The sequence below is a fragment of the Delphinapterus leucas genome, chromosome 10 (genome assembly GCF_059928025.1).
Source record: "Delphinapterus leucas isolate spDelLeu-1000000601 "Yukka" chromosome 10, BTC_Dleu_Yukka2, whole genome shotgun sequence".
Lineage (NCBI taxonomy): Eukaryota > Metazoa > Chordata > Mammalia > Artiodactyla > Monodontidae > Delphinapterus > Delphinapterus leucas.
The window spans coordinates 102142202-102168267 of NC_143138.1; the positions used below are offsets into that span (position 1 = coordinate 102142202).

Genomic DNA, 26066 nt, shown 5'->3' on the forward strand with positions numbered 1-26066 from the left:
CCCCATCCCACTCACCCAGGCCCGCGTGGCCTCGAGTGCGCTCCCCAGCCCCTCCCTCCGCCCCGTAGGGTCGGGGGCCGGGGGTGGGAGCCCGGTCCCCTCAGTTCCAGTGCTCAGGGCCCGCCGGGGCCCAGGAAGGGGCCCGAGGGCTCGGCCCTCGCCCCGCCCCCTCCCTCCTCCCTCCCGCGCTTATCACCTGCCGGCCGGGCGCGCGCGGCCGGGGACGGAGGGCACGAGAGGAGCGCGTGCGCGCGCGGCCGGGCTCCGGGTCCCGGGAGGTGAAGCGCGGCGAGGATGGTGGCGCGGGGCCGGCGGCTGTGGCCGCTTCTGCTCGCGCTCTCGGGGCTGCTGGCGCTGGGCCCCAGCGCGCCGGCGGCCAAGCTCAACATCCCCAAGGTGCTGCTGCCCTTCACGCGGGCCACGCGCGTGAACTTCACGCTGGAGGCCTCGGAGGGCTGCTACCGCTGGTGAGGCGCGGTCAAGCGCGGGGCCGGGGCGGGAGGCAGGCCTCGGGCGCGGGCGGCCGGGCGGGCGCGCTGCAGGTGCGCGGGCGCGGGGAGGAGGCCGCGGCCCCGGGCGGGTCTGGCGGGGCCTGCGGCGCGTGGCCTTCGGGCCCGGCCGGCGCCAGGAGGCCGGGAGCCGCGCGCCCCCAGCAGGCCCGCGCAGCAGGTGCGCCGGCGCGCGCTCCCGGGCGCCGGCTTGGCGGCCGGGCGGCCACTGGCCTGGCGGCTGGTCGTGCGTGATCCGGCGGCGTGCGCGTGGGTCGCCCCTACTGCGCATGGCGGCGCCGAGGCCTCCGCGCGCTCTGGCGGCAGGGGGCCCGCCCGGGAGGTGATGCGGACGGGAGCCCTGCTGTCGGCGGGACTCGCGGAGGGCGTGCGGCGGACGCGGCGAAGGGCCAGCGAAGCCCTGCCCGCCCCGGGGCTTCCGGAGGGACTTCCTGCCGGAGGGAGAGGGTCGCACCGGCGCTGCTGGTCCTGGGATGCGCGTCCACGTGGTCGCACGCCTTTCTCGTCCAGGCTCCGGGAGAGGTGGTCAGGGCCCTGCAGAGAGACCTAGACTGGGGACGCCGCTTTCCGGAGTTTGGTGACCGGGACTCATCCCTGGCGCCGGACTGGTGTGGGAATTGGGCTTGTGGAGAAGTGGGGAAGGTGTATGTGGGAGTCGAATCAGTCGTTCAGCGTCTTTGGGAGGAACGTAAACCTTTGATGAAAGGTCTTTCGGAGGAAGCCCTAGGTGTTTAACAGATGGTGCATCTGTTTTACAGATGAGAGATGCAAGGGAATGGTTGGTGGTTCACCCCAGGTTGCCCACAGAGCAGGGTTGCCTTGATCCCTAGCTTTCTGGGGGGACTCAGGAGTTCTGCACCTTTTATGGGGGATGTGATCTGGGAACCCCAGGAGCTAATGAAACTAGAGGTCCGCCCCACCTCACGGTAGCTGGGTGATGTGGTCCAGCCCTTCCATCCTTCAGATGGAGGAGCAGCAGCCTGAAGCGGCCTCGGGGCTCCACTCCGAGCAGGTTCATTCCTAGCAGGGTGCAGGCGGTGCTGGGTGTGACCAAGGCCCTACCACACCTCCCTGCCACCTTGCTGGAGATGAAAAGGAGGGGGTGATCCCCACGCGCTACACCCTTGCAACTCCCTTTGGTTCCCTGTTTCAAGGCTAGACAGTGTAACAGGGTGTGATCACAGTACAGAGAGTCCAACGTGTGTTAAGTCTGTTCGGATAGTCATCCGTGCACATCCGCGAGCCTGGTGCCGGAGCTCAGACTTTCTAGCTTATGTGCATTACTAGTACCTATTTGCGTTCTGAAGGTCACCTCCTGAAATAAGGACACGCCACATCAGACAAATGCATTTTGGGTTTAGTGCCTGCCTCCTCTGGAGGGTCGTATTTCTGGCTTGATATCACATCTCTTTAACTTTTCTTCATCCCTGTCCAGGGCCCTGTCTGGTGTGGGGAGATCACCTGTTAGTCCACACTTTGCAGGTGATCGTGCTCATTCTCTGGTTGAAGTTGTTCTCTTGATATGGGGGGCAAGAAAGAGGAAGCTGGCTATTAAAAACAGCTGGCTTCAAATGAATCCATTTCGGTGTATTTGTATGCTGCTTCCTCTGAGATTCTAGAGCTGTGTTTTTTGTTTCTAAAGTAACAACTTTTTTTTTTTTTTTTCCTAACTGCATTTTCTTTTCTGAGAAGAGCTGGTAGATTTTAATTTACTTGTATAGTTTCTGAGGAGGAAGGGAAAAAAACATTCCTAATCACTGATGCATCAGAGGGATGCTAAGTATCTTATAACTTGTTTTGAATCTGATCCATAGCTTTTATTGCAAATGTGTAACTGCTTACCTTAAGTGTCTTGGAGGTGTTTGGTGGTTGTGATTTTCCCCTTAACTTCACAGGAAAAGCTTCTGTCAGTCAAGCATTGGAAATGTTTCCCTTATTTTTAGTGTGCGCTTCCTAGTTCAGTCAGGTATTGCTTTAGGTTTTGAGGAGTCCCCTCTGGAGTTTTAAGCGTGGGCCTAAAGGCAAGCTTTCTATCTGCATTCATCTACACCTGGGAGGAGAATAGCCTCTTCACCCAAGGGGTTCACTGTGGAGTCTGTGAGGTGAAGAACAGAGAAAGTGAAAACCTTCCTGGACCTTGGGGGAGTTTTTGCTCATCCTTGGACTTTTCGGCCAAGCTCCCACTTTACTGGAATCACTGCGTATCTGAGCCCCAGGGGCTTTAAGTCTGCTTTTCCTGTTTCTTGATTTTACAGCATCAAATAATCAGGCAATTTTAAGGTCAGGGGAACTGTAGAGAGCATCAGGTTAAAACTGTTCACGTTTCAGTCGGAACCTCAGAGAGGGCAGTGCTCTGGGGGACGCGTATAAGTAGTGATGGTCTTGAGTTTGGGACCGTGCCCCCTGTTCCACCTCTTTCAGGGGTTTGCAGCCTCTGGCGAATTGGCCAGACCTGATTGAATCCCTCCAGTCACAACGAGGGATTGCTGGTTATGTGGCAAACTCCTGATTCTTTTTTGATATTTCATGTTATTGAAAGGGCTCCAAAGCATCTTTCATTAGCTTCTTTTTAAGGCATCCTTTATATAAATGACACGAGAGAGAAAGTTGGGAAAAGGGAGAAAAAGAGAAGTATCCCATAATCCTTTTTTTTTGGCCGAGTGGCATGTGGGATCTTAGTTCCCCAACCGGGGATCACACCCACGCCCCCTGCATTGGAAGCGCAGAATCTTGACCACTGGACCACCACGGAAGTCTCCCATAATCCTTTGACTGTAACACAGTCAGTCACCATTTTGTTTTCCTTTTGATCACTTATTCCACCCCCCCACCACCACCACAAACCTCAAACCTGGTTATTCAGGTCACTTGGGAACTTCCTTCTCTACCAACCACCAGCAAGTGTTAAAGCCCAGCTGTTTTTCTGTGTTGCTTCATGATCTTAAGTTTTCAGTGCCTGAGCACCATGCTGCTGGGTAGATGTTCCATCCTGCTTCCGTGGGTGGTTTTCTTCCTGCTTCCCTTGTGGGTCCCCCCCCTCACCAGCCCAAGCCTGCTCTGCCCCTTGAGGTGGCTTCCGCCCTGCAGGCCCTGCCTCTGTCATGGGGGGCAGGGAAGGGTGGACCGGCCGGTGGGTGGAGGGAGGGCTGTGTCTTCCTCTGCCCCCACTCACTGCTTCTTTGCACAACTGTCACTTCTCCTTTTTCCACTGTAGCTTTCTGGCCTGACCCTCCCTGTCCCCGGGTTCCCCTGTCCCGTTAGACACCCTCAAGATAAAAAATTCATTTCTGGTGCCAACATGTTGTTTCCATTTTTTCTTTTTTAAAAAAATTTGGTAACATATACATATCATAAAATTAACCATTTTTAAGTGTCCAGTTCAGTGGCATCAAGACATTCACACTGTTATATAACCATTACCACCATCATCTCCAGAACTTTTTCAGCTTCCCAAACTGAAACTCTGTCCCCATTAAATGCTAACCCCTCCCCGTCCCCCGGCCCCTACAACCACCTTCTGCTTTTCCTAATACCCTGTAATACCTGCCTGTTTCTTTTTTGGGGGTGACAGTGTCCCCCACCCCACCCCAAATGCAGTAACATTGTTTCGATTCTTGTTTGTTTTTATTGTTACCTCAGATGGATGGCAAATGGTATAGGCTTTCTATTTACACTAGTGATATAAAGTTTCCTTTTAAAGTATTGTTTCAGGACTTCCCTGGCGGGTCAGTGGTTAAGACGGGGCACTTCCACTGCAGGGGGCGCAGGTTCAATCCCGGGGAACCAAGATGCCACATGCCATGGGGCACGGCCAATAAATAAATAAATAAATAAAGTACGTTTTCAATAAAGAAGAATCAATTTAAAAGAAAAATGTAAGGGACTTCCCTGGTGGTCCAGTGGTTAAGGCTTCACCTTCCAATGCAGGGGGTGCGGGTTTGATCCCTGGTCAGGGAGCTGGCATCCCACGTGCCTTGCAGCCAAAAAACCCAAACGGAAAACAGAAAACAGCAGTATGGTAACAAATTCAGTAAAGACTTTAAAAAGGTCCACATAAAAAAAAAAATCTTAAAAAAAATTAAAAAAACAAATAAAAGAAAAAAGTAAGAAAAAGATACGAAGGTTACTTGGATGTAACTGGATGGGGGGCCGGGAAGGGCGGAAGGTGCAGGTGTCCAGGCAGCTGCTCCGGTGGGTGGCCAGAGACCCAAGTCCAGAGGCAGGGACTTTGAATGTTGCAGGTGGGGATGACAGAGGGAACCAAATAGCAGAACCAGTTTTTCCTCTAATTCCTTTGCATACTTTGCATGTTATTCCCCACTCACCGGCAGAACCACATTCAAAACCAGGTCACAGACTCAGCTCAGTCCTGGGATGCACGGGAAGTGTGCCAGACCGTCTCATCAATGGCTGTTTTACCCAGGCTCAGTAGCATTTAAGGGAAGTTGATGACACATTAAGAAGCAGTATTAAGGCTGCATGTGGGGTAAGGGGTGATTGAGGAGATGGAGCCATTTTTCACTGAGGTCTGGCAGCCTGGGCCCTCCCATGGGCAGCCCCAGGTAGGTGGAGGCCATTAGCTCTGTTTTGAACAATCTGGGTGCATTCACCACAAGGGGGGAGGTGGTGTCTGGACCAGGAGTCTAGAGCCAGGCCCGACTGAGGTGTTTTCCAGGAATGTAACCCTGGGCAGGTTACTTCACATCCGTGCAGGGGTTTCCTTGTGTATCAAATGGGGGGTTTCAATAGGACTGTTGGGAGGCAAATAAAACACTTGTGATATGTTTTATTTCGAGCCTGACACATAGTAGGCACATAATAAATGACAATTTTTTTTTCTTTTTAAAAAAATATAGTACCAGTAGTTTGAACGAAATAAGGCCACAAGTCTTGAAGAATTCAGTCAGGGGATTTCATTTGTCTCAACTCTCCTGACTTTCCTGCATGTGACAGGAAACTCAAACCAAAATAGTTTAAATAAAGCAGGGATGTTGTTTTGGCAGAGTTTGTTTCAGGCTGCACACAGGGCTCAGTGATTTCAGCAGGGCCTGGTCTCGGGCCTCAGCCGGGTGCCCCCTGGGGTAGCAAGAGGACGGGGTCCAGCCCTGCAGCCCTTGTCAAGCCTTGCACGCTGGGTCTGAACACCTCCATCCAGGCGGATGCACAGCCCATCGGCCAGGCCCCAGCCACCTGCCTCCCAGGGTCCAAGGAGCATGGGTGCCCTGGAGCCTCATGGTCTGAGGGTGGAGGAGAGCAGCACCCCCAAAAAAGCTGGGTGCTGTTACTGAGGAGGGGGAATGGAGTCTGGGCAGCCAAAACCCAACACGGGTCCCCTGCCGGAATGACACCCACGTGTGCACATTTGCCTTGCTTCCTGTTTGCCCAGCTCTGTGTGTGTGTGTGTGTGTGTGTGTGTGTGTGTGTGCGCGTGTGTGTGCGTGTGCGGGGGGGGCAGTATATATACCCTGGGTTTGCTCACCTGGGGCCCTTGTCGGGAGCTGCTGTGATCTGAGAGGGGGTCCCGCTGGGATGTGGGTGAGCAATTCGAGAGGAGAGGAAGCAACATGCCCCCCAGAACTGAACTGCAGGCTCCCCACCTCCTGTGCAGGACTTGGGGAAGGGTTCTCAGGCATAGAGAGCCCTTGGTGCCTCTCAGTCCACTTAGGACATTTGGTAAAATTAAGTTTATAATGACAGACCTTCTCATAAAGAAAACTCCAGGGCTTCCGTGGTGGTGCAGTGGTTGAGAGTCTGCCTGCCGTTGCGGGGGACACGGGTTCGTGCCCCGGTCGGGGAAGATCCCACATGCCGCGGGGCGGCTGGGCCCGTGAGCCATGGCCGCTGAGCCTGCGCGTCCAGAGCCTGTGCTCCACAACGGGAGAGGCCACAGCGGTGAGAGGCCCGCGTACCGCAAAAAAAAAAAAAATAGAAAACTCCAAGCCCAGGTGGCCTCACTTGTAATTTCTATGAAACGTTTAAGGAGGAAATAGTACAAATCCTTCTTAAACTCTTTCAGGAAAGGCAGGAAGAACAATCATTTCCTAGCTCCTTTTTATGAGGCCAACGTTACACTGATTGCAAACCAGCCTCAAACGTTATAAGCAAAAGAAATTCACAGACGCAGAGTACAAAATTCCTTAACAAAATTGCAGCACATCAAATCCAGAAACATATAAAAAGGGTGTTGTATTATGACCAAGTGGAGTGGATCTCAGGAATGCAGGGCTGGTTTAACACAAACCAATCAGTGTAATTGCTTGATCAACAATAAACAATTAATTCTTGTATCAACAAAATGAAGAAGAAAAGCCACATAATGGTCTCAGTAGGCGCAGAACATTCAACAGTCATTCATGATAGAAATTTGCAGCAAGTTCGGAGTAGGAGAGAATCCATAACCTGATAAGGGGCATCTACAAAAACTCGCACCAGAGTCTTATGCTGGGTTCTGTGAGGGCAAGAAATGAGCACGCACGGGTGCTGTCCTCACGCACAGTCTCCGAGGGGGTCAGACAGGGAGAAGGATCACGCCAGCCATGGTCTCGGGGCCTTTGCACTCGCCCATGCTTTTGCCCGAATGCCCTTCTCCTAGATATCCAGGGATCCTGTGTCTGCCCCTCCTCCTCACATGTCCCCTCTGAGGGAGGCTCCCTTCACCATCCAGTTGGAAACTACAGCCTTTCCCTCCCGTGCCTTCTATTTGTCCATAGCACTGTTGTCTGAGATCCCACCTTCACTCACTCATTTTGTCTATCCTTGTTCTCCTCCCACTAAAACGTAAACTCCGTGAAGGTGGGGATTAATGTGTATTTTGTACTTCGTTGTGTCCCCGGCACCTAGAACGGTACCTGGAATACTGCACATCACCCAATGAATATGGATTCAATGAACGAATGGGTGCATTAGGGACCCCAAGGAGGACCAGCTGTGAGAGCTGAGTGGAGGTTGAGGAGGGTCAGGGATGGGTCCGTGGAAGAGTTACCATTTCCCATGAGCCCTCAAGCCCGGGCCGCACAAGAGCTGGTGGGAGGGACGCGAGAAGTGGAGGGTCAGCATCAGTGGAGGGATGCGGGGGAAGCTGGGGGAGGGAGAACTTTGGAGCAGAGGTTAGATTCGAAGTCGGGAGCTTCAGGCTCTTGCCAGCGGTGAACCCTACTTCGGGCCTGAATCTTTGCCTGTGGCTCTGAGGATGTCTGCGGTTGGGGGTAGGGCCCCACCAGCAGGGATCAGGGTCAGGCTTCATTCAGGGAAGGGGATGGACAGGTCACACATGAACGATCACAATCTAGAAGGGCCCATGTTTTCTTACTTTCTTTAAAAAGCAAAGGTCTATGGTCAGAATCTCGCCAAACACCTCAGGGCCAGAAGCCCTTCATTTAGGCACCTCCTTCTGGTGCCTGAGTTGGAGAGCTTACTATGTGCGACGCCCTGCAGTAAGAGCTTTACATCTGTCATCCTATCTAATCCGCCCCAACCCTTTGCAGCAGGTACCACTTTTATTGCCATTGTACAGCTGAGGAAACAGGCACAGAGAATTGAGGTGGAATTGTTTGCTCAATGTCACACAGCTGGCGAGTGGCAGCACCCTGCTGCCCTAGGCGTTCACCTTCTCAACAGAGACTGAGGCCGTGTCACCATCACTGCCTGTGCCAGGGGCCTGGGGAGGCCCCTGAAGCTCCTCCCGTGGGCCTTAAGGCGAGTCCATGAGTGGGGAGGGTGGGCAGGCGTGCTGACCACCAGCTGAGATGCACAGAACGACCAGGTGGGCAAGCTGGAGCAGCTCTCATCCTTTCTGAGCAGCGGCCGTTCGTTTAAACTGGAGACAGAGGAAGGCTCTTCCGGCAGAAAAGCCATTGATCCCGGACCTGCTTCCTCGGCAGAACGTGATGCTGTGTCCAAGTGACCTGGCCTTCGGAGCCGGTTTCTGGGTGGGCCTCTCAGCTGTCAGCTCTGTGCAGACCCCGCCTTCTCTGAGCCCTGCTCCCTGGACCCGTCCTGCCGCCTGGGCCATGAGCCCAGAGCCCGCGAGGGTTAGGCTGAGGGAGCTGGTGCGGCCCACGTGCCTTCTCCCCCCTTCCCTCCGTGCCTCATGTGGGTCCTCCCCAGCCAGTGTGGGGACAGACTGGTTCTGAGAGCTCCAGCTATCAGTGTGAGAGGCCGCTCTGTCCTTGTTTTATAGAAACACTGGAGAATGGCAACTGATGGACAGACCCCGCCCCTCACAGCTGTCCTGGGAATGCCACTGTCAGAGTGCTGCCTTTTCAGTGTACCACGTATACGAAAACTTACTGTTTCCTTCAAAATGACTCCTTTTTTGAACATCGGACATCCTCTTCAGTATTAACATTTAGGAGCTCATAAGTTTGATACATTTGTTTTTCCTGAAACAATTAAAAATGAATGTGTAGTAATTAAATGACATAAAGAGTCAATTTAAAGATAGTTCATCAGTGCCTCACTGCTCTCTGGTGTTGTGTGCTCCGTACCCTGGGGAAAGCACTCGTGTGGTGGGAGGATTGTCTGATCTGGAGTCACACAGACCTGGCTGTGATCACTGGCCCTGCCACGCACAGCTTTGTGGCTTTGCAGAATTACTCAAGTCTCGGTTTGGTTTTCCCATATAGGCCTACTGGAGGGTTAAGTGATCTGATGGACAGAAGTATTTGGCTCTGGGCTTAACACATGGTAGATAGTTTCTTTCGTTATCTTCTTTGGCCTCCCTGTATTGGTCAGGGTTCTCCAGAGAAACAATATGTGTGTATGTTTGTGTGTGTGTGTGTGTGTGTATACACGCCTCTGAAGGCTTTCAGGCAGGAGGAACTCCCTCTCATTTGCAGATGGGTCAGCCTTTTTGTTCTATTCAGGCCTCAACTGATTGGGTGAGGCCCACCGACACTGGGGAAGGCAATCTCCTTTACCCAGTCTGCTGGTTTAAATGTTAATCTCATCCCAGAACACCCTCAGACACACCCAGAATAATGTCTGACCAGGTAGCTGGGCACCTCATGGCCTGGCCAGGTTGACACGTAAAATTAACCACCACACTCCCCCAGCACGCTTCTGTATTTTAATAACAGTCTCTGGGTGTCTCTGCGTTTGCCAGACATCTGCTTCTGCCTCTCATCCCCTCTCATGTCCGGCGCTCTCTGCCTGCCTCGGGGTGCAGGGTGATTAACCATCGCTTCTGTGAAGTATGACCCATCCTCCCTCCGTGGCGAAGGTGTTTACCTGCGCTTCCGCCCACCTTCCCTGTTACCTCGGCCCCGTGCGCTGGGCCTTGTGCCTGTTGCCAAGGTTCCCGTCGGTGAGCTCTGGGTTTGTAGGGCCTGTTGGGGATGGAGGTGACCATCTGGGAGGCTGCCGTGTGCCAGGTCCTGCCTAGAGGTCAGCAGGTACCTGGCCTCTCCTCCTCCCCAGGGACCGTAGGCGCTTTTCCCACCAATAGTTATTTCCAGTTCCTTGGAATAGTCCTGTCAGGTGACTGTTGAACATGGAGGTGTTTTCCAGTGTCCCGAGCAGTGACTCTCTGCCTGTGTGATATGTTCAGGGCTGGGGTAGGGGGGAGGTGGGGGGGAGGTCCTCGCCCTCAGGATGTCCTGCTCCTACTAGAGGGGCCTCGGCTGCCTGTCTCCACTGGGTTTGAAGCTGGTGGAGCCTGGCCTCTCTGTCCTGCGAGTCTGGGACAGATCGGGGCGGGGGGGGGCGCTGCGGCTCTGGCTTCTGGTCCCAGCCCTGCCTCTCCGGTGGCTCCAGAGGGTGACTTCTCTTCTTCTCGCCGCAGGTCATCGACCCGGCCGGAGGTGGCCAGCATCGAGCCGCTGGGCCTGGACGAGCAGCAGTGCTCCCAGAAGGCAGTGGTGCAGGCCCGCCTGTCCCAGCCCGCCCGCCTCACAAGCATAATCTTCGCGGAAGACATCAGTAAGGCCTGCCAGTGCGCCGCGTGGCCCCTGGTGGGGATGGGGGCTGAGCGGCTGGAAACACCCCGCTGAGGCCTCGGGCCACAGGGACGGAAGAGCCCATGGCCACGCTTTCCCTTCTCTTGTTGGGTCTGAGGACGCCCATGGAGCTGGGGCGACACTGAGCAGGCAACGTGAACCCTGGTCCCTCCTGCCACAACCTTGTCCTGCTTGCCCTCCCGTGGAGGCTGGCTTTCATTTCTAAGTTATTAGTTGTTACCAAAATAACTCTTAATGGGCGTTGATTCAAAATGAAGAAAGTTGTGCAATGTTTCACTTCCCCATATTTAATTTGCCATATTATGGTCGTAAGATGCTTAGAAAACAATGAATTTTCTGTCATGCTTTTCCCCCACCTAACATGGTATGAAAAGTTTCCCATTTTATTATAGAATTTTTTTTTGTACATCTTTATTGGAGTATAATTGCTTTACAATGGTGTGTTAGTTTCTGCTTTATAACAAAGTGAATCAATTATACATATACATATGTTCCCATATCTCTTCCCTCTTGCGTCTCCCTCCCTCCCACCCTCCCTATCCCACCCCTCTCGGTGGTCACAAAGCACCGAGCTGATCTCCCTGTGCTCTGCGGCTGCTTCCCACTAGCTATATCTACCTTACGTTTGGTAGTGTATATATGTCCATGCCACTCTCTCGCTTTGTCACAGCTTACCCTTCCCCCTCCCCATATCCTCAAGTCCATTCTCTAGTAGGTCTGTGTCTTTATTCCCGTCTTACCCCTAGGTTCTTCATGACATTTTTTCCCCTTAAATTCCATATATATGTGTTAGCATAAGGTATTTGTCTTTCTCTCTCTGACTTACTTCACTCTGTATTTTTAATGGCTGAAGAATATTCTTAACCAGAGGTTGTGCTATAAGCATTCCCTTATATGAGGCATTCAGATTGTTTTCAGATGTTTGTTTCAGTGTCATATAGGAAAATAAATAGTTTCATTCGGGGAACAATTTTGGGTTCTTTCAGGTTATTTCCTGCCAAGGATAGATTCGCAGCTTTACCGGGTCACAGCCTATGAATATTTTTAAGGTTTTTGATAAATGGGGTTGAATGGCTTTCTCACATAGTTAAGGGTGTACAAGTAGTTATATGGTGCCTGGAGAATGGTCGGAATGATTTCGTGTCACAAGCTGTTATTTTTTACGTTAGAGGATTCTCCAGGTAATGCCGTTTATGTGTCTTATTGATGGAGCAAGTAAGAAATCCGTGTCGACGTGCACACTCTTTTTTTGTACTATAGTGTAGTCGATAGTCTTATGCAAAAGCTGCAGTGTAAACACAGACACACACAAACGCACAAATTCCGGGTGTAATTGCTAATCTCAGGGTAGGGACAGGCGTTCAGAACAGCATCGTCCTTTTGGAGGCTAACTCATCGTACCAGAACCCTTGTCGTTTAGCTCAGTGGTTACACTGAGCAAAACTAGGAATTCTAGGAAGAGTGTTTTCACGCAGCTTTAAACGCTGGCGCTCGCGGTGGAAAACTACAAGATGGGCAGTGAAAGTGTCTGGAAGGCCCTTACTTCCTGGACGTCCGTGCTGATTCTCGGGCCTCGTGGAGCTCCTGAGGGTCGACTCGGTTCTTCCAGCCCCGTTTTTTGGGGGGGATTGTTGGTTTCCCTTGTCTTTGCCGAAGAATAAGACCGTCCAACCTACGAGGCGCTGGAGGTGGGGTGGCCGCCCTCCGGCTGACCCTGTGTTCCCTCCCCTGCAGCCACCGGCCAGGTCCTGCGCTGCGACGCCATCGTGGACCTCATCCACGGCATTCAGATCGTCTCCACCACCCGCGAGCTCTACCTGGAGGACTCCCCGCTGGAGCTTAAGATCCAGGCCCTGGACTCGGAAGGTGAGGCCACTGGCCTGGCGGGCTCTGTTTCTTCCTCTCCTCGTGTGCGGCCCGCTCTCCCCCAAGGCGGGCTGCTCCGGCCAGGGGGGCAACGTGGAAGAGGTCAGGACCACCTCTAAGTGGATGCCAGGCCCACGGTGGCAGCGAGGCCACGGCCACTTCTCCACAGGGCCTGGAGGCCAGCTCCGTGCCTGTGCACAGCTGGGAGGGGCTCACGGGGTCACTGCTGTGAACAACAGAGGCTCTGGGGTCTGGGGCTGGCTTCCTGATCCAGACTGCAGCCTACGCAGGCGCGCGTGCGCGTGTGTGTGTGTGTAAGAGAGCACGTCTATGCTGCCGGCCCCACGTACCATCCTTCACCTCATAGCAGAACATTGGCTTGTTCTGGGCTGGGATTCTTTGTGGAAGGTCTGTTCTGCTGGTTGGCAGACTATCTTGGCTGTAACCTGACCTCTTGGTCAAGGAGCAAAGGGAAAATTTGTAGGTTAAGGTTCTTGTTGAAGAAAGTAGGTCAGGCAAAAGGCATCTTCCAGATGAAGGATCTTCTAAAACTTCACGTCCAAGCCAGGACTCACCTTGTCTTTGAAATCTTCCCTGACCACTCTAGCCCCCCTGCCCTGGCTTTTTCAAAACATTGTTATAGATCAGGGTTTCTCAGTCTAGGCAGGATTGACATTTGGGGTAGATAATTCTTTGTGGTGGGGACTACCCAGTACATTTTAGGGTGTTTGGCAGCATCCCTGGCCTCTATGCACTGTATGCCAGTAGCACCCACTGAGTTGTGACAACCAGAAATCTCTCCAGCCATCGCCAGATGTCCCTTGGGGGCAGAATCAGTGTTTCGAAGCATCCGTCCGAGCCTTCCTTCCGCTCTGTATTCATTCATCGGCTAAGCTGCCCAGCTTCCCTGAACTCCCCTCTGATCTGTGAAGCTGACATAATGATGCTCACCTGGTCACGAGGACCTGTGAGTGTGAAGGGTCAGCCCCGCCTGGTGTGTGGTGGGTGCTCAGTGCGCTGGGTGGCCATGGAGTGTGTTCTGCCTTCTGGGTCTGCCAGGTCCTGGGGTACTGCTGTGGTGGGGCGGGCGCACTGGGCCTGTGCCCCTAGCATCTCGGGCCAGGGGGTCCACGGGTAGATCAGGCCCCACATGCATCCCGGCAGGTGCGGTTTGTAATCACGTTGGGTGCAGGGTGTGAAGGGACCACTGGGTGGGGGAGCAACTCCAGGGGGCTTGGAGGTGGGGCGTGGAGGGCAGGGGTCAGAACAGTTTCTTAGAAGGCAGCATGTTTGACTGAGCCTCGAGGGATGTGGGGTCTGCCAGGCGGGGACCCCATTTCGTCCTTGAGACTGAAATTGGAGAGGCCAAGGGACACAGGATATAAAGGGGCCTTGTGTCAGGTGTGGGATTTGTGCCTGGTCTTGAGGCAGAGGGCACCGAGGCGGAGTTTGTGCAGCGAGCTGATGGGAGCTCACCTGCCCGACGCGGTGGCGGGGGTCATATGCCGCTCACTGGAGCCGGGCGTCTCTGGGCGCCTCACCTGTCCTGACTCGTTTCACTTCCAGGAGCGGAGACTGAGAGAGAACACACAGTGCACATACAGACACACACAGACCAGGCACACACACATCCTAGTCCTTGGTTCGCAGCAGAGCCAGAATCTGAGCTCTGGCCTGGTTGGGTCCTGAGTTCCCTCTCAGCCAGGAGTCAGCACGTGTTTTCGGTGATGGGCTGGGTAATTGTTTTAGGCTTTGCCGGCCCGATCGTCTCTGCAGCAACCACTCAGTTGTGTCAGCGTGGCTCTAAAACGGCCACAGACAGTGTGGAATGAATGGGCGTAGCTGTTCTAATAAAATTTTATTCACAAGAACTGGTGGGCGCTAGATCTGGCCCAAGAGCCATAGTGTGCCAACCCCTGCTCTTAACCTCTCTGGTCTATTTCCTGTCTTGTCACTTAAAAAATAAAGTTTTGTTTATTTAAAAAATTTTTATTTTATATTGGAGTATAGTTGATTTACAATGCTGTGTTAGTTTCAGGTGTACAGCAAAGTGGTTCAGTTATACATGTATCTATTCTTTCTCAAATTCTTGCCCCATATAGGTTATTAGAGAGCATTGAGCAGAATTCCCTGTGCTCTACAGTAGGTCCTTGTTGATTACCTATTTTATATATAGTAGTGGGTACGTGTCATTCCCAAACTCCCAATCTATCCCTCCCCACGACCCAAGTTTTGTTTATTTTTATCGAGATTTATATACCATGAAATTTACCCATCTAAAGTGTACAGTTCAGTGGTTTATTTTAAAAGTATATTCACAAAGTTGTACAGCCGTCACCACTGTCTAATTTTAGAACATTTTCATCACTGCAGAATGCAACCCCACACCCATTAGCAGTCAGTTCTTGTGCTTTTCTCTTTCCGGCCCCTGGCAGCCACTCATCTACTCTCTGTGTGTATAGATTTGCCTCTTCTGGAGCTTTCATATGAATGAATCATACAGTGTGTGGTCTTTGGTGTCTGCCATCTTTCACTGAGCATGTTGTCAAGGTTCACCCATGTTGTGCCCTGTGGCGGTGCTTCGTTCCTTTTCACGGCTGAGTGATGTTCCGTTGTATGGATGGACCACATTTGTTTATCCGTCCGTCAGTTGGTGGACAGTTGGGTTGCTGCCCCCTTTGGGCTGTTGTGAGTAGTGCTGCTGTGAACATGGGTTCGAGTCTTTGTGTGGACATAGGCTTTCATTTCCCCTGGGTCTACACCCAGGAGTGGAATTGCTGCGTCAAAGGGCAACTCTATATGTACCTTTCTGAGGAACAGCCGGAGAGTGTTTCCACAGTGGCTGTGCTGTTTCACATCCCCACCAGTGATGCATGAGTGTTCCGGTTTCTCCAAATCCTCACCATCACTTGTTATGCTCCATCTTTTTTTTTTTTTTTTTTTTTATAGTTTATTCATTTTTAAGTCACTTTGGTTTTTCCCCTTGGGCAGCTGGTGGATGTGTCAGGAATGGAAGGTGGCTGCCTGGCCTTCCTGTGTGGGACAGGTGCCCCGTGGCCCTAGGGGATCACGTTTCACAGTCCTCCCACTCCTAAGGTTTTGGTGGTGCATGTGGCCAGTTGCGGGGGGAACCCTGGCTCACCCAAGCCTGCATACACTGGCCTTTCAGGAAGAGCCCAGGTCAAGGCCCACCTTTGTGGCACCAGGTGGTTCACTCCCTGCCTCCCTGTTCACTGTGAGGGTGTCCCCACCCAGAAGCACTTGGACTAGTTCCTTAGAAATCCCCTCTTCCTTTGTCCTGAGCCTGTATCCTCCCTACTGGTCAGTCTCCTTTGTAAAGACAAACTGGACCTTCATAACCTTGGAGGGCCCCCCAGTCTCAGAAGGGATGTACCTTATCTAGGTTGGTGCCTGTTTGCTTTTTAACCTGCTTGTGGCTCAGCAAACATTGTTAGGTGCCCAGCCCTAAGTGTAGTCTTTTACCCCACGAGGGTGGATGATAATTATACATTAGCCCATTGTACAGACAAGGAAGCTGAGGCCTAGAGAGCTTCAGTGACTCACCCAGGGTCATGCAGCTCGTGGGCGGCAGAGCAGGGGCTGGAACTCTTGTCCACTAGGCCACACTGCCTGTCTCCAGCTGCTGCATTTTTCCTGGGCACCGTGGTCTGCACCAGGGGCTGGGGTCTACTTTATTGGCCTGAGGCCATCTGCAGGGTTCCTGCCTCGAGTTAATGTTTTCAGAGTTCTCTCCCAGCCCGCATGTACCTGGTGCCCGGGCAGTGCTGGGCGGCTCCGGTCCCCCAAATGCCACGCCTCACCTCCCACTCAGAGCACCTTCCACTCCCACTTCCGGATCTCTGCTTTCTGAAACCCAGGCCCTCTGGGCATCCCCTCTAATATTTTCTCCTCCAGGGCTCTCGCAAGGTGGAGTTTGTCCCTCCTTGAAATCCCTCAGTGATTCGCAAGCCCAGCCTTGGGGGCACGGGGCACTTTTTACTCGTTGTCAGGCTCCGCACTTGGGCAGAATTGGGATCACTTCATTCTTTGTTTGACACTGGACTTTGGGCCCAGCGGGCATCCAGCAAATGTTTGTTAAGTTGAATTGCTTAGTGTTTTCCGGCTGCCCTCCTGGGACCAGGACAGGGGGTGCAGCCTCCGGAGACTGGGCCCTGGGATTTCCTTGTTAATGTGAGCACTTGGCACATAGTAGGTCTATTATTTTATATTGGAGTATAGTTGATTAACAATGTTGTGTTAGTTTCAGGAGTACATAATAGCTGCTTTTCAAAGAGACGGCAAAACTCTAGGCAGAAGCTTCTTGAACCGCCCCTACCTCCAAGCGTGCAAATTCCTGCTGAATGTGTGGGTGGGTCTTGGAGCCTGTTTTGCTGGAAGGTGCCCTTGCCCACTGTCCACTCTGGGAAGTTGTAGTCAGGTCACGTGCCATCTCCTGTGGTTTTATTTTGTCACCCAGACGTCAGGGCCAGCTTTACACAGGCTCTCGTGCTACAAAGGTCCCCAGGCTTGGTTTAATGCTCCACTGTTGCCGTCTTGAAATTTTAATAAATTTATTTTTGTACTCGTGTTTTGTGAGTGGGGTCTGATGGGACTTGGAGCCTCAGTGATTTTGAGATCCTCCTTCCCTGCCACCTCCCTGCCTCCTGGGCTGGGTTCCTGGCCACCTGTGCCCTGTCCCCTGGTGTCCTGGGTCCTGCCTGTCCTCTCCCTCCCCAGCCTTGTCCTGTGACTACGGCCACCTTCCATCCCCAGCGGGGGCCTGGGATAGGCGTGTGTCCCCAGGGTATGCGGGGTGGAGCGTGGCAGAGGCCATCCCTGTCCCAGGGCACGTCCGTTCTAGAGGCTGCATTTTGGCCGGAGTGAGCCTCTCACCCACCCTCATCTGGTTTCCTAGCATATCCATACACAGGCTACCGGGGCTTAGCGTGGGGATCAGCAGAGCGGGAAGGAGAGATGCCTGACTCAGTTTCCACAGAGCCTGCTCAGCTAGGACACAGTGTGTTGGTCCAGTGGCTGGCAGGAGGGGACCCCTGTAACTGGCACATCCATGTGTACCCCAAATTGCAGGGCAGGGCCTCTGGGTACCTCTAAGGGTCTGCACTCACCCTAGAGTGTCCCTACCCGCCCAAGGGAGCACCCCCTCAGCCAGCCCCGTGCCTGGGGCTTTCTCTGTCTCCTTCCAACTCTCCCAAGTCTGACTTGCCTCCTTCTGGTGCTTTCCCTGCCTTTGGAATGAGGAGCCCCAAGTTTTCATTTGCATACAGCCCTGCAAATTAGGCAGCTGGTCCTGCATGCGCACCTGCCCATGTGGGTGAAACTTCTGGAAGCCCCAGGATGCTTTCTGCTCCAGGAATGATCCCACATTCATCCCTCCCCTCACATCTGAACATGACAGAGATGCGGGGATTCTGACTCTGAAAAACAGAGCTCCAAGCGTAACCACTGAAATGGATGAACACAGGGTTTCCTGTCTCCATTTTCCAGGTTAAGAGACCCAAGGAGGCCTCCCCCAGCCTCGGTCTTCTCGTCCTCAGAAGGCCGTGCTGAACCGTACTTGCCCCTGAGCTGGCTGGCACCCCCCAGGCACCTCGCTGGGGGCACTTTCTCCTGTCGATCTCAACAGCCCTGAGACGTCAGAGGTGGGGTGGGGCCTGACTGTAAATGCTCTGTGCTTTGCAGTGAAGAAAGAGCTTTCCTGGGCCCCAGATGCTCTGTTTTGGGGGCTGGCCAGACAGGAATGTAGATGATGGAGATGGAGTGGGTGTGGGTGGTAGGGTGTGGTGTGGGGAGTGGGACAGACCAGCTGGAGAGGCTGAGCCAGCCTCTCATCACCAGAGGAAGCAGGGCCCAGGCAGCGGGGTCTTCAGACTTTTGAACTTGCAAGTTGGATATACAGTATACTGCATTTCTTAATTTGAAATGATGGGAGCCAATTAAAAAATGTAAAATCAACCTCACCTGGGGAAAAAGCAAACCATAGTTCCCAGCAGATCAGGCCTTTGAGCCCCCAGTTTTCATCCCCCGCCCTGTTCCCGGGTGTCTGCGTAGAACCAGGTCTTGCAGTTACCGTGACAAGGTGTTTACGGAGGGCTTCAGACCCTCCCTGAGTCCTGCTCCTCCGGCAGCGGTCGCCCAGTCACGTGCCAGCCTCCGCGTGTTCTGGCGTCTGGTCCAAGGCACGCGGACGGCAGCCAGGGCTTCAGAGCCGAGGCCGGCTGTGCGAGCGTCCACCTCCTCTACCCGGGACTTGGGGTCTCAGCATCTCGGCCGAGGGGCAAGGATGGGCACGTGAAAGCACACGGCCTGGGTTCCTTTCCCAGCACAGGGAGGTGGTGAGGGGGGAGTGAGTGACAGTCTCAGGAACCACCATCTAAACCGTAAAGCACTTCCCCGCGTGAGGGGTGATGGGTGCGCACAGGCAGGAGGTACAGCGGCTCCCCCGGGAGGCCAGGGCTCACTCCTCACGGTCACGTGACCCCGATCCTTTCAGCCTCGTTTCCCCTCCCTCCCTCCCTCCCTGCTGAATGGAGGCCGGAGGCTGCAGGCAGTGCTGCCTGCTCTGCAGGGGCTCGTGCATGTCCCCTGCCCCTGGCCCCGGGGGATAACTAGGGTGCGCCCCTCTGCTCCTACAGGAAACACGTTCAGCACCCTGGCCGGGCTGGTCTTTGACTGGATGATCGTGAAGGACACAGAGGCCGACGGGTACTCGGACACCCACAACGCGCTCCGGTAAGAGGCGCCTGCCTTGGAAGGGAGGCGGGACGGGGGTTGTCGCCGGCTCCACGTGGGCTGGGGGCTTCCGTCATCATCACCCCTCTGGGCTCACACGGCTGTGCAGGAACCTTGCTGCTTGTGAAGCCCACGGGGGCGTGTTCTGTGGGACATCGTCGAGGAGGCTGGGCTGTCCAGCTGCCGAAGAGAAAGCTCGTCCCAGACACTGGGAGCTGTCCCGGGGTGCAGACGAGGGGCGGGGTGCGGCCCCGCTGGGGGTGAGCTAACGGGGAGACAGTTCCGGCTGGGGTCACCTTCCTGCAGTGACCTCTTCCAGGCGCAGGAGGCTGCCTTCCCCCGCACGGGGGTGGAAGTGGGCCTGCAGGCGGACTCCTTGTGAGACAGACTCATTACCCATCTTGACTCAGCCAGTCCCCCCAACAGCCGTGTGGCTTCCGTACCACTGTCCACGTGCCTTAGGTTGGTAAGGGGGGGAGCTACAACTTGAACTCAGGTGTGTATAGATTCTCACAGTGCTGTGTGGTAGCCGTGTACCCTATCCTGGCTGTTTAAATTTAAACTAGGTACAGTGGAAAATTCAGATCCTTGATGCACTGGCCACATATCAAGGGCTCGTTAGCTGTGTGGCTGGTGTTACCACACACTGGACAGGGCAGACGTGGAGCATTTCCATCCCAGAAGGTTCTGCTGGCCGGTGCTGGTGCAGACCCAAGGTCTGGGCTAATGTCCCCTGCTCTGCTGCATTGCCTCGTGCTGTATTATAAAAATGTTAGAGTATAGTCCCTTTTGGGGGAGGAAGACTTATTCTTTTTAAAGACTTTGCAGCAATTTTTAGCCTACAGAAAAGTTGCAAGTGTAGTACAGAAAGTGGATTCCCCGAACCATCTGAGAGCAAGCTGCCACCCTGGTGCCCGTAGCCCCCAATTATTTTAATGTGCATTTACTACCTCTGAGGACGTTTTCCTGCACATCGACAAGACGGTCATCACAATTAGGGAATTAACACTGATGCCCGCAGTCACAAGACCTTGTTCAAGTTTTGCCGGTTTATCCTAATTGTATCCTTTGTAGCAGAACATGACCCCCAGGGTCACCTGCCGCATGTCGTCCTGTCTCTCCTAGTCTCCGTCAGCGTGGAAGAGTTTCTCGGTCCTTCTTCGACGTTTGGGACGTTGCACTCATGAAGACTGTAGTCCAGTTATCTTACAGACCCTCCCCCGTTTCGGGTTTATCTGACGTCCCTCCTGATTATACCCAGAGTCCTGCATCTCTGCAGGAACGTCACAGAGGCGAGGTTCCGTATTCTCGTTGCGTCGTATCCTGATTTTGCTGGTCCATCCATGATTTTGTTCGCTGTCCTCACTTGGGTAGGGTGGGGTCTGCCAGGTGCCCTGCTCTGAAGTCACTTTCTTACTCCCTTGCAATTGATAAGTATTTTGTGGGGAGTTACAAGTCTGGCCTTTTGTTTACACCTTCAGAAGTCCAGCTCAGGGTTCCAGGACACAACCAGGCTCAGCTCACGGCCATTTCCACGGCGGGCACCCTCATGCCCTGACGCTGTGCAAGCCAGGTTGCCCTCTTGGGTCAGAGCTCTTTGGGGGCTGGGCTGTCAGCCTCTGTCTCTGGTTGAGCTCTGGAATTTCTGGAGTCTCAGTAAGCCAGGAATGTGGGCTTTAGGTCCAAGAGACCTGCATTCCGGTCCCGGCCTTGTGATGTCCTGCCTGTGGCCGTCATCAAGGACTGTGACCGCCTGAGCACCAGCTTCCTCCTGCAGCAGATGGAGGTGTCACTGTGCCCACCTCTGAGGGTGGCAGGGTGGGCGAGCACGCTGACGGGGGTGAGAGCCCCTCTCTGGGCCCGGCACATACTAGATGTTCAGGGGATGCTGGTTACCTGCCCCGCTCGCACCACCAAGCTTGTTTCCCGCCCTGACAGCCCCTGGAGCTTCCAAGCACCCGGCATGTAAGTCGAATGCCGACTGAAGTCCAAGGTGCTAAGGGGTGCTGGAACCAGAGTGTCCTGGATTTTCATTAAATTCAGTGTGTGACACCTCGTAAAACTGGGCAAGGAAATAAATCACTGCGTAGTATAGCGCCCGGCAGATCTTGGGGAGAATGAAAGCGTGTCCGACTGACTGCTCTCATTCGGGTGGAACTGGGGGGCTTATCTGTAAATCGCAGGCTGCCAGGGAGAGACTCAGGCTGGCCTCGCTTACCAGCCTGTGCTCTGGGGGTTCCACCCCATCCTGAATTCTCCCTCCCTTCTCCCCACAGCCTAACCCCAGGGAAGGTAGGATTCGATGTGATTCCCTATTTCTAACACTGGAGGGCGTGGTCGTTGAACCATTTCCCAGATGCAGGAGCTGGCCAAGAAAGGGGGCTGGGACTCCTGGGGAGCCCTGAAGGGCTCTGGCTGGACCTGTGGTCCTGGGCCTGTTCTCAGCTTCCGTGAGCCTCACCTTTCACGTCTGTGAGACCAAAACATTTCGACTGAGCGGGCGGTCTTCAAATTTCAGTGCCTGCCTTTTATCATAATCACATTGGGATTTTTATAAAATGCAGATCCCCAGGCTTCGTGCAGACCAAGGGCCGGGCCGGGGCCGAGAATCTGCATGTTTCACAGGGACGTTGACAATTCTGAGGTAGGACATTCCAGGGACAGGTTTCCAGGCAGCACCGACTAGGTCAGCACCACTTACCTGGGGTCTGGCACCACGCACAGGAGCTTGGAGAGTGAGTGCGTGAGGTTCCTGGGTTCCAGGCGTCAGGTCTGACCGCACGTTCCTTTTCCAGCATCCTGACTTTTTTGGAGTCCACGTACATCCCTCCCTCCTACATCTCAGAGATGGAGAAGGCGGCCAAGCAGGGGGACACCATCCTGGTGTCCGGGATGAAGACGGGGAGCTCCAAGCTGAAGGCGCGCATCCAGGAGGCCGTGTACAAGGTGGGCGCAGGCGGGCACCTGCGCTCCGGGGCGGGATCTGGACGACTGGTTCCCTCACATATTTAGTAGCAGAGAGGAGATGCCCTACCGGGAACGGTGTCTGGTGTGAGCCACGGCTTAGGAACAGGTGGCCGGGGCACCAGAGCCGCCACCTCTACAGTCACAAGGCATCTTCTCTCCTCAATTTCCAGGGAGGTCCGGGAGCAGTGGGGTTGACATCAACTAGCTTATCTTCAGTGAGCTCCCCTGTCCTGCTGTAGAGACACATCCGAGCCTTTGGAACACCCAGGGTGCACCAGCCATTTCACCCTGTGCCCCACCTTCAGCCCTGACACTGGTTGCCTGGTCCCACGTGTGGAGGGCTCGGACTCTGGACCCCCCCTCCCCCCATCGTCTGGCCTCACCAGCACCTGCTTCTCCATCAAAGCCCCATTTTGGGAGTGGAGGTGGGGCAGGGGCAGAAAGGACAGCGAGAAGTGGGTTTAGCCAAGGCCTGGTTCCTTCCTGGTTCTTGTGGGCTCAGGCCTGCCCTGCCTGGGCCTCCTTTTGAGCTGCAGACCTGGGGTCTTCCTCTTGTTTGCCTGGTTCCTGCAGCCCAAGCAGGAAGTTTGCGGTACACCTGCTGATCAATTTCTAAAGTGACAGATGAGAATTGACTCTCTTCAGCGGTTTGGCCGTAGTTTGGGAATCCTGGAGGGTTTTGGAAACGTGAGGCAGCCGCGTTCGGCACCGTCCTGCAGCGCGCCTGGGATTGCTGTTAGTGTTTGGGGAGTTTGTCTTCTTGTGTCCTGGGCCCCGTGGGGGCACAGGGCTGGGCTGGGACCGGGCTCCCGCTGAGCTGCAAAGGCGGCCTTGTCCTGCCTGTGGAAAGCACCCACCTCAGAGCCCGGCCCAAGGTGGGTGCTCTGTGTGGTGGTTTTTTCTTTTTAACGTATCAAAGATATTATTTAACTTATTGGTTTTGTCTATTGAGGTGTAGCTGACATACGACATTATAGTAGTTTCAGGTGTACAGCATGATGAGTCGATATTTGTATGTACTGCAAAATGGTCATAATAAGTCTAGTTAACATTTGTCGCTATATGTAGTTACGGAGAATATTTTTCTTGTGATAGCAACTTTGAAGATCTATGCAGTGAGCAACTTTCAGATATGCAGTACAGTATTGTTAATTATAGTCGGCATGCTATACACGACATCCCAGGGCTTATTTATTTTATAACTGGAAGTTGGTACTTGTTGACCCTCTTCACCCATTTTGCCCACCCCCTTTTTGCCGACCACTAATCTGTTCTCTGTGTCTGTGAGCTTGGGTGTTTTGTTGTGTTTTAGATTCCACATGTAAGTGAGACCATATGTTATTTGTCTTTCTCTGTCCCGAAGGGGAGGATCTCAGTCAGCACCTAGATCCAGACCCAGACTGGTTAGAAGCCAGGCCCTCAGACAACAGCTTTTTTTTCTTCTAATTAATTTTTTTTTTTTTTTAGATTTTAACTTATTATTTATTTATTTATTTTGGGGCCGCTGTCGGGTCTTAGTTGCAGCGCACAGGCTTCTCACTCGTTGTGGCGTGCGGGTTTTCTCTTCTCTAGTTGTGGCGCGTGGGTTCCAGAGCACGTGGGCTCTGTACTTTGGGCACATAGGCTCTCTAGTTGAGGCGCACGGGCTTCGTTGCCCTGCGGCACGTGGGATGTTAGTTCCCTGACCAGGGATCGAACCCGCGTCCCCTGCATTGGAAGGCGGATTCTTTACCACTGGACCACCAGGGAAGTCCCCAGACAACAGCTTTTAAAGGACGCACATATGTACAGTCCTCTGGGGTTGTGAGCAGAGCCTCCCTGGCCCCCAGAGCCAGGGGATCTGGAGGTGTCTCCTGGGCGGCAGTCACAAGAATTGGGGCTCCAGACAAGGGTGCAGGCTCCTGTCTGGGAGATGCCACGAGCTGTAGTGAGGCAATGGGGGTACAAAGATAATGTACCCAGCCGTTCCCCGAGAGCCCCTCTGTAGACCCTACATGTGACAACCCTGAAGCCTGCCCTCCAGGCCAAAGCCTCTTTCCAGCAGGTAGGCCTCTTCCACCTAATGGCTGGGGGGTGTCAGTCAGCTGTGTGTGCAGTGTCGGGGGTCGTAGCCCAAGCACTGTCTCTGATTGATGGTCCTGTGGGGCCCAGGGGCCCCCAGGGCCAGGTGATCCAGGGGCATCCCCTGGGCGGCAGCCGCAAAACCCAGGGCACTAGGTGTAAGAGCTGGGGTCCTAGACATGTAAAAGAGCCCCCCTCCTAGAGATGCCGGTGCTCTGGAGTGGGGCAGAGGGAGGGCATGAAGGTATGTCCCTCCAACCCCCAAGGCCTCAGGAAGGGTTTACTGTCAGCCCTTAGATGTGTGTTTAATTAGAAGCCACCCCTCAGGTGCAGCTGTGATGATTAGCTAATGGGCCTCTTTCCAGAAAGATCGGGTTTCTCTGCTGTGCCCTGGGGCTGGTAGCTGATTAAGAACTCTTTCTCCGTTGGTTCCGGTCCTGCGGGACCCAAGAGCCCACGGCTGGGCACCAGAGACGGGCATGGAGACACGTTCTCTGGCAGCAGCTTCCAGAGTCAGGGCACCAGAGGCGGGTATATACTCCTTTCTGTAAGAAACAGGCGCGCTCAAGTGAGGAGAGGGGCTGTGACGGTGTCCTCCCCGCCCCCGCTTCCTGAGAGCCCTCTGTGGGCCCCTCTGCGCAGGCAGATAAGCCTCTTTCTCAGAAAGCCCTGCGTGTGTCGGTCTGCTATCTGTGCAGTGCCCTAGGGGCGGTGTCCCGCCAGGAATAGGAGTACGGCCCCCAGCACGGACCTTTGGGGCTTTTGTGGGTGGAGCCCCTGGGCCCCTAGTGGCCTCTGTATCCGTAGCCATCACTCCTGGCTTGGTGTACTTTGGCAGTGACCTCTAAATGGCTGCCTGCTGTAACACAGGGCTCCCCTGGGGTTCTGGGGTGTCCAAAGGTGCTGCCTTGTGCTCTCACCCTAACCTCCCTGTGCCCACATGAGCAGACTGAAAAGTTCTAAACACCCTTTCTCTTGCTCACACTGACCCCTACTCCGGGCTCACCTCACCTTTCCTCTCTTCCTCACGCTAAGAACGTCCGCCCCGCGGAGGTTAGGCTCCTGATTTTGGAGAACATCCTTCTGAACCCAGCTTATGACGTCTACCTCATGGTGGGGACATCCATCCGCTACAAGGTGCAGAAGATCAGGCAAGGAAAGATTACAGGTGGGTCACCAGCTCAGCTCGGTACTCATGGCAACGCCTCCCCTTTTTTATCATGGTGAAATAGGCATAACCTAAAATTTACCATTTTAACTATTCTTAAGTGTTAATTTTAGTGACGTTGAGTACATTCACATTTTGTGCAACCATTACCACCATCCATCGCCAGAATTTTCTCATGTTCCCAGACTGAAACCCTGTGCCCATCAAACACTGAACTCCCCATCCCCCTTCCCCAGACCCTGACAACCACCCTTGTACTTTCTGTTCTGTGAATCTGACTGTTCTCAGGACCTCGTATAAGTGGAATCATGTAGTATTTGTCCTTCTGTGTCTGGCTTATTTCACTGAGCTGAATGTCCTCAAGGTCCCTCCATGTTGTAGCAGGTGTCAGAATCTCCTTCCTTTTCATGGCCAAATAACATTCCATTGTCTGTATAGACCACGTTTTAGACACTCAGCCATTGATGGACGCTCGGTTTGCTTCCACCTCTTGGCTGTTGTAAATAGTGCTACTATGAACATAGGTGTACAAATATCTCTTCGAGACCCTGCTTTCCATCTTTTTGGGTTTATATCCCTTTGTTTTAAGAATGTCCGAAGCCATGAGCTTCACGTTGGACTGGGTTTTGCCAGTGGGTCTGCCACTGACTGCTGGGCAGCCTTGGCAAGACGCCGCTCCCTTTTGGGCCTCAGTTTCTCTCTTGGAGCCCTCAAAGCCTTTCTGCCTGTGCTGAGGGCAGAATGAATTAATGGACGTGGATTTTTTCTGGAAGTTCTAAAGTGCCATGT

The 26066-nt window shown here is 53.9% G+C and overlaps 1 protein-coding gene across 3 annotated transcripts in view; it reads left to right on the forward strand.

Annotated features, from left to right (window-relative positions):
- Positions 1–239: 239 nt before the first annotated feature.
- Positions 240–26066, forward strand: part of NUP210 (nucleoporin 210) — a 100640-nt gene continuing 74813 nt past the window's right edge. For 2 of the 3 annotated variants that reach the window (XM_022562564.3, XM_022562565.3), the window contains exons 1-6: positions 240–467; positions 10291–10427; positions 12200–12331; positions 18985–19081; positions 21877–22027; positions 25145–25277. In XM_022562564.3, coding sequence (XP_022418272.2) covers positions 295–467; positions 10291–10427; positions 12200–12331; positions 18985–19081; positions 21877–22027; positions 25145–25277 — 823 coding nt within the window. In that variant the 5' untranslated portion in view covers positions 240–294. The remainder of the gene's footprint in view (positions 468–10290; positions 10428–12199; positions 12332–18984; positions 19082–21876; positions 22028–25144; positions 25278–26066) is intronic. The other variant, XM_022562566.3, reaches the window with a different exon arrangement.